Source organism: Patiria miniata, unplaced genomic scaffold (assembly GCF_015706575.1).
Source record: "Patiria miniata isolate m_02_andy unplaced genomic scaffold, ASM1570657v1 HiC_scaffold_20, whole genome shotgun sequence".
Taxonomy (NCBI): Eukaryota; Metazoa; Echinodermata; class Asteroidea; order Valvatida; family Asterinidae; genus Patiria; species Patiria miniata.
This window is the reverse complement of record NW_024037059.1, coordinates 1207961-1228359: the sequence shown is the minus strand read 5'-3', so window position 1 is coordinate 1228359 and position 20399 is coordinate 1207961. Positions and strand designations below refer to the sequence as shown.

Here is a 20399-nt window from a genome sequence, read left to right as displayed (position 1 = left end):
ACATCGTTGATGATGCAACACCACGTGCATTTGCTGAAATTTGAATATCCCTCCAATACAATAGTCTATTACCTTATTTGGGTATAATGCAAATTCAGATGACGCTTATGAATATTTTAGCAACAATAATATTAAGGCCGGGTTTCCTTTTAAATTTCACAGGGCTCCGAAAGTACAGGGTCTTTTTTTCCGAAATAAAATAAAATAATTATTCAATTTATGAAGCCTCGACTCCTACTCCTAGCCCTCGTATTGCAACAATAAAACTTCGCATAAAGCAAGGTTGTACGGCCGCGATGCATCCATGTGTATAAATACAAATATTCTGTTGCACTGACGCTGCAAAATCCGGTATAAATGAAAATAAAGGTGATTTTTTATTTACGTAATTCACCAAAGCGTACATTTTTTTTGGTTAAAGATTAAAGCTACTTATGTTGATGAGTCGTTATTGCTAAAGAGCGCCCTCATGCTACAACCAATGACATAAAGCCACATTGCGCTACCACGTAGACTGGTTCCGCGACAGCATTACAACGATATAGATCCCGTATGCACAGGGAACAGGTCCAAAATATTTAGCATCGGGGAAAACACGGAAAATCGTGCAAAATGAACACCGTTTTATCGCGAGCTAACACAATTTTCGCCTTTACGCTCAGCGTACTGGCAGCCTTGACGTTTTGCTGCTTTCTGACGACAGCCTTCGATAGCAATATTGCCCCATTTTACGTGGAAACAGCAAAACATCTGGTGTGAGTACAGCTTTGATCAGTTAATTGATGGGGCTTGTTTTGCCGTGCAGTGGGCGGATCCAACCGGGGGGGGGGGGGGGTGGCCCAAAAGCCAAAGGGGTGGGAGAAGGGGGTGCAAAATAAAGTAGGGGTATTTTTGGTAAATAATTTTAACCTCATTGTGACTGTGTGATCAGGATGATTATGTAAATTCATTTAATGAAAGCAAACAAAAAGAAGAACTTTTCGAAAAGTGAAGCAGTTCACCTTTTTCTTATCACTGAAATTATGACTAAGTAAATAGCAATAATCTACAAACTTGTATCCACAGGAAGAACACCTACACTCAGCATGGAGAGAAGGTCGACCGAGGCCATATAACCTTTGACCTGACCTCTGACCTTGATCCATTATTCAGTTGGAACACCAAGCAGCTATTTATTTACCTCATGGTGGAATACAAAACACCACAAAATGTAAGAACTTTTATTGACAAATTTTCTGAGCCATTGACATTTATTTCCATTTTTTCCTCACAATTGCAGATTTCAGAAACACATCTTATGCAGTATTTTGCACGAGTCTAATTGAAATTTCCCCTACAAATATTGCCCTCCCAAAAAAGAGTATTTGAACAAGGAATTAGATGAAAATTTAGGATGAAAGAAATATAAACATGAGGCCAAACTCAATTCTTTAACCCTAACAGAACTCAACCTATCAAATCCCAACGGCATGTTTTTGTTGGAATCTGTCAGGATGGGTACAGTACCCCTAAACCGACAGTCTTTTACATTGGGTTGGCACACCTCCAGAAACAAAGTCAGAAATATGTGTGTGCAGTTTCCCATATGGTGTTGGAATTTGCCAGGATGGGTATGGTTAAATCATGCTAGGGAGTTACGGTTGATCAGTTTAATTTTTTTTGCCTTTTCTCATTTTCATAAATTTCAGAAACTAAACCAGGTGGTGCTATGGGATAAGATCATCGTGCGAGGTGGCAAAGCGAATCTGGACCTCAAAAATATGAACCTGAAATATCCCTTTTATGATGATGGCAACGGTTTAAAGTGAGTATTGTTCCGAAAGGAAAGAATGCTGTTGAATTTTATCAAAGTTGCTGAAGTTTCTATAGTTCTTGAAATTGGAATGTGGACAATTGTTGGTGAAATGAAAACTTGACAAATGCATTGTAAATGGAAATGAAGTATTTGTCATGGCCTAAAAAATAAACTTAGAGGAAATAAGTCTAGAACCAAGGGTTGTCACTGTGTAATGAGATGGGAAGATTGTAGCTGTTGTGGGCTTTAGTCAGCTGATAAGAAGAACCCTTTGCGAGTGAAAACCCATCTATTTTGACGTCATGTTTTCTCCACTGCAGTGTATTCTAATTTTTCAATAAGCTTTTGTATTTTGCCTGCAGAGGTCATGAAAACATCACAATGACGCTGAATTGGAATGTCGTTCCTGGCGCAGGGTTGCTACCGAGGATAGCTGGCGATGGCAGACATGTCTTTACATTCCCCAACGAATACAGTACAAAGAGAATATAGGGAACCGCTAGCACCTTAAATTGTGCCTAATTTTTAAAATACAGGGTGGTGCAAAAAGAAGGAACCCACTTTTGACAGGGATTTTAACCTACTTAAACTATTTGAACTTTTTTTTAAATAATGTAGTGAAGTATAGCTCAACCATACGTGGTGAAAAAATCTTTCAAAAAATCGTGAGAATAGTGTTATTATGCTAATTTGAATACAAGTCACCAAAATCACTGTTGTCCATGTGTAAGTCTAGTGTAGTGTTTTTATTTGTCTTCAAATCAAGCTCCGGAGCTCAGTCAAGTGGATGGAATAAAGCCATCCATGGACAAACAGGTTAGGCTCATGAAATTTTTAAAACTACAATATCTTGGAGACAAAATTGCAATCATTTTTTCGTCACTTATGTTTAGAGATCAATATGTTAATACCATTAAGTTAAATTTTTGAAATATGCTTAACAAGTAGGTGAAAATTGCTGTCAAAAGTGGGTTTCTTTTCTTTGTGCACCACCCTGTAGTTTGGGTGGGTGGGATGGAGGGGTGGGGGTGGGGGGGGGGTTGACACTACATGACATGTTGCCAACTATTCATCTTAAAAAGGCATACACATATGTACACATAAACACCGCAAAAAAAAGTCAGCACTCACTGGAGGGGTAATAATTTGAATTTGATCGTCTTTGGATAATGTCATTTATATGGTCCACTAGGGAATTTGGTTGGCTACATTTTGACAACGATTTGTGAAAAATGATGCAGGTTGTAAAGTTGCAAATTTACATAGTACGCAAGGAGAAATTGCCAATCGCAAACACACATGCCCGTAATTGGCCCCATCGACAGCACAGTGCCCGAACAAAGCGTGGGTAATTCAATGTCGCATGCTCCCATGCACTGGTCGAATGATACTCCCTGCCGTTCGTTTGGGGTTGTGTAACATTGTCACGCAGCAATTTCCACTCGCGTACTGTAACTTGCAACTTTTCAAACTGCATCATTGTTCGTAAACCGTTGTCAATCTTGGATGATTTACAGTCTTTGGTGGCAAACAGGGTATCAAAATGTAGCTAAGAAAATTCCCCAAAGGTTCTTTTTAAATGATGTCATCATAAGACGATCAGATTCAAAATTATGACCCCTCCAATGAGTGTCAATTACCTGTCAATTTCTTTTGAATGGGCACTTCCCTTGTGTTTTAAGTGTGTTTTGTGCACAGGTAGATTATTATGGTAATTATTAAATTTGAGGTGATGTCAAGTATTGGTTGCAAATACATGTATTAACAACTTATTTATGCTTCTCTTTATGTTTTCTTTCTTTTCCTCTCAAATAATCCTTTCGCTGTATTTCACTTTTAAAGATATGTGTTGCCTTGTAAAGTGCAGTAAAAGGGGAATATAAGAATATCGGAACAAGATTTTTTAAAGATCAATTTCGGACCTATTGAGGGCACTGTCGTATTTTTTTTGGGGGGGGGGGGTTCAAAATACAATTTCATAGACTTTTATGAAACTAATAAGATTTGCAAAATGTAGCAATTGTAGTTATCACCCCAAACTTGTACTGGACAGTGCCACTGATTGAATTAAAGTAATAGAGGTTTTAAATTTAACAGCAATGAATGGCTGTTCAACTGTGGTAAACTGCTCATGTGTTTAGCTTGCACCGGCAATTTAAAGTAAAGATTGTGTTTTTCTAATTCGCAATCCAATCCCACAAAGACCAATTTAAAGGTTTTTCTATCATCAATTTGAATATTAAAGTAATAAATAATTGAGAATTCATGTCTGGTCTGATGTTTTTGTTACTTGTCTAATATTGTGTTAATAAAAACCTCATATGACAAATTATTGAAATATGCATGCATTATGTGAGAAGTTGACTCGCGATCATTATAGGGCCAATGGGCTGAATTAAAATTTTGTGGAAAATTTTTCAGAGTACTTTTCAAACATTACGGCTGTCCATTGGGGATTTCCAAATAATCTAGCATTTGATTATTCAAAACTGCACTTGATCGAATATTTTAAAATTATATCTATTAATCAGGATTACAAAAAAAAGGGAAAAACAAAAACCATAATTCAATGCAAGTCTTGAAAAGACTTGAATCTGCAGACGACTGATTTTATCTGAACTTGAACAATAAAAAGAAACCACTGTTTTACATAATCAATATTCTAAAGTCTGTACATTTTTTATTAATATACTGTTGCATTTTTGTTGAATAGGATCCAGTAAATGTATGCTCGGCATTTATACATTTTTAAAAAATGACCAAGTAGCTAAAGTAGCCTCTGATTGAAGCGCCATCTGTTGACCTTCATAAGGGAGTGGCAGGCAAATGTTTCAAGTGCGAAGCTCCGCAACATCTGAAGTTTGTATCATATTTGATAACTAAAAAAAAAGCCGAGTACCTTTCAAACTTGTGTATGGAAAAATACATACTGAAAGGAAAATAAAACACACTTTCCAATACTTCATTACTCAGAATGACATACTGGTCACCCAAATACGTACATGTATACGGATATAGTTTTTAATTAGTCTTAACCAGTTCGCGCCGGGAAAATTTTTGCTGAAAATTTCGATTTTCAAAAAAAGCAAAATACAGCAGCCAACTTCTGATAAACAGCCAAACGCCACAAATACTGATTCGCAAGAGTCATTTCAACAGTATTTGAATGATAGTTCTTGCCCAAACCTCATATTTTGCAACAGGCCGTGCACAGCGGCCAATTCAAGATCAACAGACGGTCCGCCTCCACAGACTTCATGGACTTTGTGTGTGTGTGTACAAAAGACACAGGGATAACCTTGTTTAGACGTCACCCGAAGCCGTGCCTGTGTCTAAAAACAGCCAGTGCATGTTAACACGGCCTCCGACGTGAACTGGTTAATATTACAAACAAAGAAATTATTGGGACCCACAATCAATTTCTCAAAGTGCATTTTAGTTATGGGAAAAGTTACCAAAATGACGACGCCTTCACAGGTTCACACCTATAAAGAATTTCAAATACAGTAACATTTAACTGGAAAGCCCAAACATATTTTTTAAGTAAAATATTGCAGAAGACTTTACACGTGGACACACGTGGACAAAGTAAAATCCAGCTTTGAAGCACAAAAATACGATTTTGCTACTACTGCTGTGTGAACTTTAAAAATAAAGTGGAAAAGAAATTGAAAATGTGCGTGATGGATTTAAACATGTTTTCTCACAATGCATGTTACAGTGTTTGAGTTTTAGTTAGCGGTAGAGTAGAGTAGATCATTTATCATTTGTGCATTTTTTTTCGTTTAAAGCAACAAAAGAGCTCAAAATCTAAAGAAGGGTGCTTAACAACTAACCTGATGAAGGTTTAGCTCAGCGAATGCTGTATATTCTGAGACAACAATATTCTAGGATCTCGATTTCAATTCAAAAGTTGCTGAGCCATGTTTTGAATTGCACCCGAGATCAGCGTCCGGGACACATTCTCATTCAGCCGATTGCAGCTACGCGATGAAACGCACTGAACTGAGGAATAATATAGCAACCGCGCACAGGTGTGCGTCGTGTCAATGCTTGCGCACGCACCCATTCACTGCTTCGCTGAATTAAAAACGAACTACTAACGGCAATTTCCAAAGATGCATTTGATAATACTTTTTTTTTAGAAGTGCCTCCAAAAAATGTCTGCAAGAGACATATTGAGGTTAACGAAACATGTCTTGAAATATTTTACAGTCCTTTTTACTGCAATGGGGTAGTTTTGACAGAATAAATAGATACACTGATTGAACCATTCACATAAATTAGTTTATAGGCTAAGGCCCATGGTCAAAATTGTCTGTTTTTTTTGTTGTTGTACAGAGTCGCTGCATTCCAAATAAAGATGAACCACAAATCTCTTTTTTTTCTGCTTACATCTGAATTTCACTACATCCGTGTTTTTTTTCACATGAAAAAAATCTTCTAGTGGAACTCGATTAAATAAACGACATCTCTTGTTATTTATAAAAATCCTCTCCATCTCACCACCTTGAGGATCTGGTAGGGTTAGGATTGAAAGTACAATTATGTCAGTCGAGTAGAAAGCTGTCTTAAAAAACAAATCCAATTTTGAAACCAACCACATTGTATCCCCAATTATTCAAATCAATAAATCCATTTTACAATATACAAAATATTAACATCTCTCTGACAATTTGATAAATATACAAATGTACTCAATATTCATCTAAATTCATAATACATTCTAACTTTGGCAACTCTAAGTTTGTCAAATCATTTTAAAAACGAAAACAACTTTTCTTGAATTTTTGTGTGTTGCCTTTAGAAAAATATCACTTTTTTTCAAGGATACAACAAAAGTGCATTAGAAAAAGTTAAACTGTGACCTTACTAACAATATATATAAGAGAATATACAAATAATGAATCAGTGCGTGAAATTAGACCAAAAAAGTGGTCGGACAAAATGTCCGAGCACAATCAAAAGTGTTCTGCCATTGTCAAGTTTTGATCTGCCATCTGAGACGAACTTTCAAAAGGCCACGTTTACTATACTTCAAACACGTGGACGGTACATACACGTGTGTACATGTACAGTATGTATGTTTACGTACGTACGTATCCATAATACACACTATGTAGTTGCAATGACAAGCGCCGGGCATTCACCCGCTCGTTTCTGTAGTAAGCCACGTTGTGAGAATTTAGTAACAATCACGCACTTAAAGCATACCGCGCAACACAACCTACTTTGATCTTGCTAAATTCTCATTACATGTATGCGCGTCAATGTCCTTATAATATTTAGACTCGTCACTATACAGACTCATTCAAGTCTGAAGAACACATAACTTAAACTGGGTGAAATTGCAGTTCTGAATGTCCAAAGAGGCTCGATGGAATCATTATAGCAAGGAATATATAGAGGTTGAATCAGGTCCAATTTAACACTTTTGCCCAATAGAAATTAACTGGGAATTCCACAAACGGCCACTGCTCATTTCCATAAAATGACTTGAAAAGTACAAAAAGTTGTATTAACTGATTTGTAGAAGAAACACGAAGACTGCTGATCGAAACACAATTTATCGACTTGATTTCACGTCTATTTTTTGGCAAACGGCACGTACGTACGAATGCCAATCTATCGCTGTGCACGCCGCGCTGTACCAGACTGTGTAATGATTGGGGTGTAAACGCGTTGCATCTATTGCGTGAATATAAGACAACACGTACATGTAGTTAGCAGCAGCTCAGCGTACGGTAAGTATTACAGACCGGATCATCGGAAATAACCAACAAAATACTTTTGAGCGCAAGCGTTTATTTCATACTTCTGAAAAAGACAACTCCACAAAGAAAACATAAATCACTCGGACATTTTGTCCGAGCACATCTGCATTTGGTCGGACAAACCATGAAAGTGGTCGGAAAATGTCCGATGTCCGACCGTAATTTCACGCACTGATGAATATTTATGAGTTCAAAGGTAAGAATAATTTCATGAGGTGACAGATGGACTGTTCCATTACACGAGGCGAAGCCGAGTGCAATGGAACATTCCATCTGTCACCGAATGCAATTTGCATTTCCATTGCACGAATGTGAAACATTCATTATTTGTTTTATACAACACCTGAATAAATCCTTGTCGTCTGATTGGTCAGAGCCACCAATCATGTGACTATGCATTGGAACTTCTATTTACTGTGGAATAGAACTTTTATTTCTGCAGTGCCGCCGGGCCATGGGTTGGGGCGAATAATTCACTGACATGTGATCAACCACCCACCAATCAGATGACGGGGATTTATTCAGACTTTGTATAATAAAATCAAATAATAATTGAAGAATATTTTATATTTGATTATTTAATCCCACTACCAATTTTAATAGCCATTAAGAAATGATTCCGTTTATCCTGCTGCACCTAAATACTTTGCGGTGAGAGGCAGTTTCTTGAAAAGGCATGGCAAATTTGTTTGACATTTGTAGGAAAGCTGCTTGGATGGTCAATTTTTTCTTCCAAATTCCTGGACAGATTTGGGGTCTAGTATTGCAATATACTACTTTCTCTGTCAAAAAGAATATTTTGTGATCACATGAAATCTTACACAAGCACTAAAGAGACACACACACGTTGTGTGTGTGCGTGTCACTTAATACACACAGCTTCAATACACAAATGTTGTTTCTCACACATCCGCAGAATGTGAACCACTATGCAGCAGGATTCACAACTAGCACTCAACAGCTCGATTTTCGAGAGTCAAAATTGTGACCCCAGAAATTCGAATTCACATGGTTGGTGCAAGAATAATACAAAAATGCCCAGTTTTTAAAGGATGGTTGTGTGGATGTTTATATCCCACTTTTAAATGCTGTTTCCAATTAATATCATTTTGTTTAAAAAACATTTTGTAGCCCAATTAGGTGTTTTCCAGGCCTTAATGTCCCTTTAACCCTAACCTCCAGGGAATTTGGGCTAGAAACCCTACCAACACAGCAACATGCAACACTTGTCTAAATGACAAGCCTGCCCAGTGCAGCAAGATCCATCAGGTCAAAAGTCTCAAGGCCAAACTGCAGGATACAACTGTGGCATTGTTCTATGGGATTAGCTCTCATTGTCACAGCACTGGCCGTTTATGCACTGGTGTTGATAGCTGAATGCATCAAAGTGCACCAGACTTTTCCACCTGATGCACTGTGTTCCGTCTGGCAGAGTTAGGGTTAATTGATGTTTTGAATTGGACGACTGCAAAAAAATCGCAGCCAGAAACTTACAGAATACTTCAAGTACTGGAGAGAATCCGTACTTGTAACCTGAATATATCTCGAGCTTTGTCTTTATTTCAAAGCCTTCATTTCCTTTCGACAGACCTATACAACAGAAAGTAATAAAATGGATACCTTATACAAAGACGTGGGTGAACCTGCTGTCTGAGCTAGAGATCTCTCGCTTGGTAGAAGAGAATATACCCCGAGTCTGATGTCTTTTGGACCTCCGTTGCAAGTCCGTAGAACTCCTCGATGTTAGAAACGTCAATTTTCTGTTGGGAGAGGCCACAAACAGACACATGAAATTGGCTTACAAGCCTTGTGTGGCGTACAAGTGTTCAGATAAGTCCAAGGTTTGTACATACAAAAACAATTACTTGTTTCTCGAAAATGTAATAAATAAGTAAATTGTAATGCTTTTATAGTGCTTTCCATTGTATCAACAATCTCAAAGCACTTTACAATTATTCCCCCATACATCAGGCCACGAGACCACGCTGCAGCCGATATCAGCGCACATTCAGTCCTCTACCCTCACAGGTACCAATTGATACTCCTGGGTGGAGCGAGGCAATTGTAGCTAAGTGTCTTGCCCAAGGGCACAAACACCATGTTCCTGGCAGGGTTCGAACCCACGCACCATCGTGCGTGAGTCAAACACAGAAATAGTATTCTACCAGAACACTGCCATCTAACACACTGCCATTACTTTCAACCATTTTAGAAAATGATCAGCATCAGTTTTCAAATGATACGAACTTGCTAGCCGATGATTTCACCATGTAAAGGTTTCTTATACATCACCTTTCCCTACCCCCTCACAAATTACACTGACAGCAAGACAGAATGCGGGAAAGACAACGTGTCAGTACTCACATCTACAAGGTCATCGTCGAATAGCAGCCAGAAGCCGTGGCTTTTGACGATGGTGATGTAATGACCTCTGTTGGGCCCACTGCAGGGAGAATAACACAGAGAATTGTGTCACAGAACAACTACAAAAACCCAACTGATTTGGAAGTAGAACAACATCAGGAACTCTTCTTAAAAAAGGACATGAGTAAAGCCTGCTGCACACTTTTCCGATTTTACCGGTTCACAGGATCATCAGGCCATCAGACGTACGGATCGGAGAGCTGTGCGTTGAAAAATCTGGATGAAATCAAACATGTTTGATTTTTCTCACATCCGATTTCACCAGATCCGATATCAGCAGAAAGGTGTGCGGGCAGCACTCCGATTTCACTGGACCCTCATTTATGTTAACCAATCAGATTCACGAAGGAAGTCACATGATTCAAAATTGACGCCTGCCATTTTGTCATGTGACTTGTCATCATGTGACTGGTCATCATGTGACTGATCATCATGTGACCAATTATAGAACAGCATCTGTGCGGGTAATGTTGCCGTCTCCGCAACGGTAAAAAAAATGTACCTGTGATCCGGTAAACCGGTAAAATCGGAAAGGTGTGCGGTGGGCTTAAAGCCCTTAATTGCAGAAAGACTAAAAAATAAAACTGCTTCAAGGAAGAGGAAACCGCACTGAATCAGGTGTGTTAATACTTTGAAAGGATAAATTGCCTACGAAAACCTCCTCTGGACTTGTCTAAAAAATATAGGAAAAATGTTGATTTCTTGGCTGTACCTTCCACAGTGGATGACAACAGAAACCAAATCATACAGCTTGTCTGGGCTGGTTGCATCATCAGACTGTGAACGAAGGACATACATTGGGATTAGTGTTTAACAAATAACTTTAACAGAAAAGAAAAACAGCACACTCACTTTTGCTTTGATCATTCCTTGATCTGTTTACAGCAATTTTAATATAAAGCTTGAATATAAAGCAACGTTGTCTGTAATATTAAGGTAGGTGAGGTATATTGTAACATTGTGTAAACAAAAATAGAAAATGGTTCCTGTGGCAAACTACGTATGAAGTTTATTAGCCGATGCTTTATGTAATTGAACTGTTTTCTGGAGGGACTGACCGTGTTCATGAGCCTGAGCTCCAGCGGGAATACAACGCGGTAGGACAGCTTGGTGTAGCGGTGGACCTGCTCCATGTACTTGAAGCGCTTCAGGTGTAAGGCAAGGATCTGAGGCAGTTTCTTCACTTGCATCCTGGAGTAATAAGGGAAAAATAAAATCATTTATGGAGGGAAACTTCTTGATTACTGTGGACTAATGTTGTGCATTGGGTCGGGTTGACCAGGCAAACATTAAAGATATAAACCATTAAAGAGTGGCAACTCTAAAAATTCTGTCAAGCAAAATAGAAATTCATTTACTTCAAACAAGAAGCTGTGAGTGTCTTGTATCAAAATTGATATGTTGTACATTAACAGGCTCCAAGACGATCACGATTTGCTGGTAAAATAGGTCACTGACTGCGCAAGTTACGCCATAGTTTATTGCACAAGTCGCGGACTTACGCACTATGAGACTTTCGTGAAATGTGTCATCAGTGAAATGTTGCGCAGCGTGAAATATTGCGCAACTTAAGCAATACATTGTGGCGCAAGTGGAGTTGTGCCACTGCGTAAAGTTTCGTGAAATCGGCTGCTATACCTTTACATATTCAACGGATAATACCGGAATAATAATACCGGAGTCTTATATAGCGCACATATCTACCAACAATTAGGTGCTCAAGGCGCTGGTAATTATGTCTATTTTTAAAGACAGGAAAATGAAGTTTCATAAGAAATATGAGACCCATTATGTAGCACCTTTATAAGGGTTTACAAGGATAGAAAGTTTCAATTCCAAAAGAGATAAAGTGAGATGCATGGGAGTTTTTCTGTTTACCTTTTCTGAGCCTCCTGTTTACTGCAACACGTCTCACAATAGTATTTACATTCATGGCAGAGTGTCTCCGTGTTACTAAACCCTCTGCAATAGGGGACAAAAATAGATATGAGGTGTTACCAATAAACAAGCAAGATTTGCAATTTTTGACATACGTGTGTATCTCTCTCAAAACAAATAATTTTACAGGGGGCTAGGGAAAGGAAATTGGAAAGGGTTTAGTTGAGAGGGGTGGGGTAGGCGACATGGGGAACATAACAAGTAGTAGGAGGGGGTTTAGGCAAGGAGGCGTGTATGAAATGGTTTGGGGGAAGGGTAACATTTTTTACAATGTGCTTACTTGAGACAGTGGGTGATGGATGTGTTCTGCTCCACATCAACAGACAAGTCTAAGAAGTCCTCGTCCTTACTGCTTACCTACATCCACAAACAAACAAATAAACAAACAAACAATTACAATGATAACAATAAACATTATACTTATATAGCGCCTTAGCCATGAGAGATAAACATGCTTCTAGGCATTTACACTAAACTATGTTAACCCTCCTGCTATCTGAACAGTCACAGACAGTAAAAAAATCAATCCTCTTCCCCTACCATGCCTTTTACTCAGGCTAGTCACTAACAGTCAGATCATATTTCAAGCAAGCACTGTGACTTGTCAAATTCAGTTAACAGACAAAAACTGGTAAGTGGTAGGCACACCTGGCTTATCAATTACCAACAGTCAAAGGATAGCTGCATCAAGTTATATAAACAGTCACAGCCAGTCAATTCTGCTTTATGTAGGCTGGGAGCTCTTAACTGTTGAAAACAGTTACTTGATTGATTTTGACTGAAAGGACAACAGCATTGCAGGATCTTTTGGCTGGTAACCTCTTTTTACTAAGCAAATATTTTCTGTATTTCGCAAGAGTTTGTGTTAAGCAGTTTTATGGTATTATACTCACCCCTTCACAGCAGAGGCATCTTGTCTCATTGGTCAGGGTGCCTTGAAAGATTTCATGGATCCACGTTGGTTCATTCTTCTGATGGTGGTGGTCGTTGTTGTTGCTTAGGGAGCCATTGGGCGTGCTGACTTTGCTGTTGGGTTTGCTCACTTGCTTGTCTGCTGCCCTCTCGGCTTCAAAATGGAAATGAAAAGGATGCCAACTTCAAGGGTAATGCTTGGAAAATGCAGTAATTGTGAAAATGACTTTAAATAGATGCACAGTTTAATAGTGGGTTTTGAAGGAAGTTGAGCATTCGAGTCCCACCCAAGAAATTCTGGCTAACAAGCTCTTGAACAACAGCGAGTACAATAGTGTTTATAAAATTCCCCCGGTAAAGGGTCAAACCTTCTATAACAAACTGTCAAAATATTTTACATTATGACTGAAAAGGCCACATCAATAGGCTTTATTCACGAGTCAGCCATATTAAATTCAAAGAGAGGTAAAATTTTCATTTTCAATGAAAGTAATGAAAGAAAGTTAATTACAAATTAATACCAGTCTGCTCTGATGAATAATTAAAAATTTGTGATTAAGTATACGCTATTTTTTTTAAACCACATTTGAAAAAAAAATTGAAATTGAGATTGAATAGTCTGGCACCATCCCATTCACAGTTTACAAGGCCTATTTACACATACGTAATTTTGTCCAAATGACTATGTCACCCTCGGCAATGTCACACATGCACAAAATGCATATAAAAATGGGCGAAATTATCATGCACTAAATCGTGATCAAAAATGGGAACGCGATTGAAAATGGCTTGCTCGTGATTAAGGTCTATAGTGAGAAAGACTACCTACCAGATAAGATGTCAGCTATTGTGTTTAGTAGATAGATGAGGAACTCATGTGCATCCTGTTGCATGTAGTTGTCAAACACCTCTGGGAAACAGAAAGCGAATACCACCAGTCAGCATTTGTCATATATCTTCCTCTCATAACTTGAAACATGACATTTCTACTTGTTGGTAACGTTAGTGTTACCCAAAAACTGATGGCGGGGCTAAGTGACTCAATAAAACATTCTGCTTTGTTGTATGCACATTACCCGCCTGAATGACATATAATTTAACAGATTCCCCAGCAGGTTTTCTGCGGAAAAATATTTTATGCTTCTATGGAAGCTAAATGAAAATGGGCCTTTACAAAGTATGGAACTTTTTAATAAACATATTAATTAAATAAAACGTAAAAGTCCTCAAGAACTTTAAAAAGAAAAAACCTAAGAAATTACATATTTCGCCTTTGTTTTCCCCAAATTTCTCCAACCAATTTAAACAGCTACAGACAGTCAAAATTTCCATCCACTTTCCCTGCAACACAGGCTAGTCACCAGCAGTCAGGTCATATGTTAAACAAGCACTGTGACTAGTCAAACTCAGACAACAGACCATTAACACAGCTAGCTTATCAATTACCCCCAGTCAAAGTAAAGCTGCACCGAGTTACAAGAACAGTCAAAGCCAGTCAATCCTGTTTAATGAAGGTTGGGAATTCTGAACTGTTGAAAACATTGATTGATTTTGACTGAAAGGACTAACTCGGCACAGAATGTATGTTTGCATAGGAGGGTTAATTAGCAATAACACAAATCTGTTGCTGTGCATCTTACCATTTTCTTTTCGTAACCTGCCGATGAATTTCTTGGGTGCGATGACGCCAGTCTTCTTCTTCTGCGTGGTGATGTTGTTGAAGAGGTCGCTGAGGCAGGTCAGTAGGTTCTCTTTCTTCTTGGGCTGCGCCCGGTAGCCCAGGACCCTGTCCCTGAACGGCTTGCAGAAGTACAACGCCTGGAGGACCGAGTTGCAGTAGCAGGTGTTCCCAAACTGTGACAGGAAAGCATATCATTATTTGAGTAAGTAGTGTTTTAAAAATTGCACACTATTTCATTTAGCACAAGTATACTCCAATGATATTTGAATGGCCAACCGGTTTCGTGTTTGTGAGCTATTTTCCTGTATGCTTTCTTACTTAACCCCAACTCCCTAGGCATTTTTACTAGTGTGAGGAGGGGTCTATGGGTACGGCTTGCGTTGCTGGACATTTGGGAATAAGTGTGAGTACTTTTCATGTATATAATGACAATGAGCGAAGTCACGCGACGTGTGATAGAGAGCTCATTCCCGTTTGCCCAGTGTTATGTCGGCTCCACGGTCTGACACACACTCATGTAGGTTTATGATATTTCTGTTGATGACAAAATTATTGTGGTTTAGATATTTATCGAGGCAATGTAGGATAGTGCGCAGACTCAGAGCATCTGGAAACACAATACACATTTTCTTTTTGTAGGGTCTGTTTCAAGTTCTCATCATTACTTTTATTTTATAAAAGATCTTATTTCATGTTATCGCCTGCACATCCTTCACCAGCCTGTGCAGGTTGGGCCGTATTAGAACTTGGCACTGAATAAAACCCGACTCCACAGGGCACAACGGAGAGTCTCCACTCTCATGAGAATCTGCGTGCCAGCCCATATGCCCTACGGTACATCGGCCAACCCCTACTACAACCCGTGCTACAAATCCCTGCTACAACCCCAAGGCCCCTCCTCACACTAGGATGCAACCTCAATCCTGCAAAATCCTCCAACTGCATCCATGTAAAAATTGCATGTACAGCCTCAATCCTGCAAAATCCTCCATTTTGCAAAGAGAATTTTTGAGGATTTGGGAAAATTAGGGTTAATGATTATTAAAAAAGGCTCCGAAAGAAGATTTAATATACTTACGTTGACTAATCCGAAGTAATGCTCATTGGTGGGAAACTGGTCTGACCCGATCTCTTTCTCCAAGGCGGATGCATTAGCACCCTACAAGAAAAAAATTCAAGTTATAACTTAAGCAAACAATAAACATTTAATATGTACTTTTGCCCTTCACCAATGTACCAAGAAAGTTCTTGTCAATCTTAAAAAGGGTTGTTCATCTTGAAAACCTTGAGCTTTTTTATTCAGCTTTTTTACAATAAAGGAAGTCAAGATGATTTGTTCCTGACGGAAGATGTTTATCCAAAATTCATTGTAGAATTAAGCTTGAGAAAAACATCTCTGTTTTTATACACATGACCTAAATTTCACCTGCGACTTGTGGAATTATATATAAATTTCGTCGCCTAAAATGTTTTCAAATTAGTGTCATATTTTACATATTTTCTGCATTTTAAATCTCATCTACAGTTGTTTTCCTAGTTCCGGATTTTTCCTAGTTTGGGATCACTTCAAATGAAACCTACCTCTTTTGGATTGGTCCAATAGTGCAATACTATTTTTCCTGACAAGGTGCATTTTGAAAAGTAAAATGTAAGCTTCTTGACTTTTTGATTCAATCTCTAGAAAAGGAATTTCGCTTTTCAGACGTCTATATTTTATGTGATTTCCAGGGTAGTTTGCACACGCGTTGCTGGCGTATCTAAATCCCAACACGAAATTACATGAAAAATAGACGTCTGAAAAAGGGGGGATTAATTTTCTATCGCTTTAAAGAGAGTAAGTGCTTCTATTTTCTAAAGCGTAAATAAACTACAAAACAAATAGGCCTAAAGTCTATGTGAAAATAAAAACGTGACAAAATTCTACATGTTCGGGTACATGGTCAAAGTGTGGCCTTAATTTACGGAGGTAGTCCAGTAAATTGGCCACATTTATGTGGCTAACTAAAATAATGGCGATATATTTTTTATGCATGCATTCCGATTGACAGCACTCAGCAGAATTTTTTTAACCCTGTCTACTTTTTAATTACGGCACTTAAATGGCTACTCCAACGCATTAAAGTTCAGAATTTACAGTCTAAATGCAGTCTGAGATAGTTAATCGACATTAAATTTCATGCAAGACACAAAACTAAAACTTCTTACCATCTTTAAAAAATGGGAAAGAACTCCCTGTTTCGACGTCAGAAAAACATCACATCTCTGGCCATGTAAACTTCAGTCTGGCTCCAGCCTCTATTTCTTCATTTGCTGTATGCGCATTTTGTACATAGCTGGATGAAGACAGAAATCCGAAGCCAGACTATATTCACCGCAGAGGTCAATGACCTCATTCAGTCAACGTGGTTTATCGCGCTTTCCCGTGAAAGTATCACGTGACCGCAATAGCTCCCTCTTTCTTGTCGGCCATTTCACCCAAGGTTTGGAGAGAAATCGTGCACGATTTTTACCCCGATTTTTATAAAAGATACCTCTAATTGAATTGTGAATTGTTGTCGAGAGAAACATACACGATAGTGCCTTTATTGATAAATCTAGTTATGATGCAAAAACATTGATCATTTTGCTGAGAAAATGCCCCTAGAAAATGATATAAGTTGTCGGCAATGTCGAAACCATGCGCACCATCCGCATGGAAGAATAAACGTGTGCATTGCTTTAATTGCGTGCTCAAAACCGTGCGCACTGTGTGCAGTGTTTTCATGCAGTCCCAATATTATAGGGCCTATAAAACCTCCCAAATGGGTATTATTTAATGAAGTAGGATTCTTTATTTTGTTAATAGAATGTAATATTAATCCACGATCAGCATTAAATTTTAACTTGGCCTAAAAAAAAGAAGTAATATTGGTCAATCACAATTCGGGCCTCACAATTCACATCAATTCAAAACCAAATCTCAAAATAGTTAAAATGAGCATGTTGAGAAATGAGATGTGGAAGGGGAGGGGACGTGGAAATTGGGGGGTGGGGTCAAGTCGTTGAATATAAGTTATTTTTTCGTTGAGTAAAAATTATATTTTTTATCAACAAGCAGTATTTTGTTCATCTTTCAACTGACATGACTGAGTCATGTTTTGTCAGTTTCTAACTTTTTATCCCACCTGGTAGCCGGCTAGGCAGATACGGGGTGCACTGGACACACTTGTGCTTGTCACTTAGACAAGTGTTGCATGTTGCTGCGTTTGGCAGGGTTTCTAGCCAGAGCACCCTGAAGGGTTGGGGTTAAACTTAAAGTCAAGTCAAAACTTTTAAAGATAACCATCTTGGAAGCCATATATGTAGGATGATGGTAAAGTATTGTGAGGATACTGCATTCATTCCAGAATGGGACCTGTATGTTCTGGACGCATTAAAATGAATATTTCCTTCTCATCATAAACATGCCTTCATGTTAAAGTATCATGAATAACAAGTAACATGATTGATCACCAACAAACTGGGTTTACTTTGACTTTTGAATTGTTGTTCTTTTCTCATCAGACGTCATCATGGTGAAGACAAACACTACCGGTTACCGCCGCGGTACGCGGTACATGTTCGCACGGGACTTCCGTAAGAAGGGTGTCGAGCCGCTGTCAACTTTCCTCCACGTCTACAAGAGAGGCGACTACGTGGACATCAAGGTGAACTAGGCTAACATCTTAAACAACGGTGACATTGGGAATACATGAGAAACTTTGATAATGCCTGCCAGCTGCCGATAGTCAAATTAGAAATGAAAAATCACTGACTACGTTCTGTATTATGAACAGTAGGTTGTAGTACCTTAATTTAAAAATTGGTCTAAATAACCCGTGGGGTTTCTTAACCTTAACCATGGTAAATGCAACAGAAAGCAACAAAGGTGCAAAGTTGTTGCATACTGTTGCATTAAGCAGGCAGCTCAAGTTCCCGTGCTCTGTTACATCTTGTTGCATTCAGCAGGGTAACTGCTCATAGTGCCAAGGCGATACAAGAGTATCCACTGTTGCAGTTTGTTGCATTAAGTATGGCAACTGCTTGGTGCCAAGGCTGGTATGCACTGGACAATGCAACAGAATCCACTGTTGCAGTTTGTTGCATTTAGCAGGGTTCTCATTTGAGTTGGATATTGTTGCATTTTATAGCAGGGTACCTGAAGAATACCCGATGGGGGTTAGGGCTCAAGAAGGCAAGACACACTTCTGGCTCAAACTTTTGAAGGGATGTAATTGCAGTTAATTGTCTTGCCCATGGACACCATCTCTGTATCACCTGAACACATTGGTCCGACAGTCTCTTATGCTATCCTTAATTAATGTTGTTGGAAAACTGATGAATATTTGTTTTTTTGCTCTTTTCTGTTGATCCTGATAGGGTTGTGGTGCCTTCCAGAAGGGCATGCCACACAAGAGCTACCACGGCCGAACGGGGCAAATCTTCAACGTCACGCAGCACGCTGTGGGAGTCATTGTCAACAAGCAGATCGGGTAAGTACAAAGAACAGGTGGTAATCAAATTCTCACAAGATGTTGGCCCGTAACCTGTTTTGCTTAGTAGAATAAATTAAGTGCTTAATGAATTGGCCTGTGCACAGACAGGTTCACCGCATTATCATTTGAGGTACCTGTTGTGCTAAATGAATAATGTGCTGAACAGATATCGTAATCTTGGCTACAATTGTATTTTTGAAATTTCTAGCAACCGCATCATCCCCAAGCGCATCAACGTCCGCATCCAGCACGTGCGGCCCTCCAAGTGCCGGGACGACTTCCTCAACCGCGTCAAGCGCAACGATGAGCTGAGGAAAGAGGCCAAGGAGAAGGGCATCACGCTGGAGAAGGGCTCCCTCAAGAGAATGGTTGGTGATGGTTTGCATTCAGTTCATGCAAATTGGTTGCGCATACTTCATGCCATACACAATGCAAAAATTACCCTTAATACGCATTTAACAAACACTACAGTTATTTTGTCCTAGTGTTTTTGAAAAGCTGTCATTATAACCTGAATTTGTTTCTTATGATATATTGATGTGATTTTTGTTGCCTTATTTTCTTCACTGCAGGCTGAGCAACCACGCACAGCCCACTTTGTGAAGACAAAGAACAACGAGCCACAGCTTGTAGAACCCATCCCGTACAAGTTCATTGCGTGAAGCACTTCTTAAAATCCATCGTATTAAAGAAGGCGGTTCAATTCAATGGCTGTTTTGTAAAGTCTAAAACTGGATGTTGTGAGGGTTATATGATGTAATAAAACTCGGAGGGTAAAAAGGTAGAAAAAAGTGTGTTGGAATTGTCCTTTTGTTTTGTGTATTTGCGTTTAATTACATGTAATATCCCGTTTCATAAATACTACGTGTCAAAAAACAATCCAACTTTTGATCCTAAATAACTCTGTTTGCCAATGGAATTAACCCAAAGTTTCAGATCATGTAAACCAGGCATGACAAATTTTATGGAGCGAGTGTCATCAGCTTTGTGCAAGAGGGTGAGATTGAAATGCCATGGGAAAAAAAATACTTTCAGAATCTGCCACTTTCAACTTGGCGTCCTCCAATGTCGACACTGCACTGGATACAGCAACCTTCTCGATTGTTTGGTGCAACACACAATTGAGGTGTGCAATGACGTCAGGGGTGATCCTGCATTCCTTCAGAAGCTTTCAGCTGCAGCACGCGCCCTCCATGACCTTCGTCAGCGCTGTATCAATATTCAGAAAGTGAGAATTGTTATCATATGGTGTTTTATCTTCCCCTCTTGCTCAAAGCTGATGAAACTTACTCCATAAAATTTGTCGTCCCTTATTTACATGATCTGGCATTTTGGTGTAATTATATATGGGAAACAACAGA

At 38.9% G+C, this 20399-nt stretch overlaps 3 protein-coding genes across 4 annotated transcripts; 2 read left to right on the top strand and 1 right to left on the bottom strand.

Moving 5' to 3' along the window:
* The first annotated feature begins 511 nt into the window (after positions 1–511).
* Positions 512–2369, top strand: LOC119729356 (signal peptidase complex subunit 3-like). The gene is made up of 4 exons (XM_038201981.1): positions 512–755; positions 1066–1210; positions 1689–1804; positions 2158–2369. The coding sequence occupies exons 1-4, from the start codon at positions 613–615 to the stop codon at positions 2285–2287; spliced, it is 534 nt and encodes a 177-aa protein (XP_038057909.1). The 5' UTR covers positions 512–612; the 3' UTR covers positions 2288–2369.
* Positions 2370–9113: 6744 nt separating this feature from the next.
* On the bottom strand, positions 9114–16829 carry LOC119728761 (ubiquitin carboxyl-terminal hydrolase 12-B-like). Its single transcript, XM_038201138.1, has 11 exons — positions 16730–16829; positions 15603–15683; positions 14484–14697; positions 13673–13753; positions 12825–12997; positions 12212–12288; positions 11872–11955; positions 11052–11184; positions 10706–10770; positions 9934–10012; positions 9114–9329 (listed from the first exon to the last, which is right to left on the bottom strand). The coding sequence occupies exons 1-11, from the start codon at positions 16730–16732 to the stop codon at positions 9225–9227; spliced, it is 1095 nt and encodes a 364-aa protein (XP_038057066.1). The 5' UTR covers positions 16733–16829; the 3' UTR covers positions 9114–9224.
* Positions 16830–16851: 22 nt separating this feature from the next.
* Positions 16852–19829, top strand: LOC119728762 (60S ribosomal protein L21-like). 2 transcript variants are annotated; one of them, XM_038201141.1, is made up of 5 exons: positions 16852–17004; positions 18068–18210; positions 18923–19035; positions 19247–19406; positions 19611–19829. In XM_038201141.1, exons 1-5 carry the CDS (start codon positions 16908–16910, stop codon positions 19698–19700), a joined length of 603 nt encoding a protein of 200 aa, XP_038057069.1. In that variant the 5' UTR covers positions 16852–16907; the 3' UTR covers positions 19701–19829. The 2 variants fall into 2 exon arrangements, with proteins under 2 accessions (XP_038057069.1, XP_038057067.1); XM_038201139.1 differs by having other exon boundaries at positions 16893–17019.
* Positions 19830–20399: the final 570 nt, after the last annotated feature.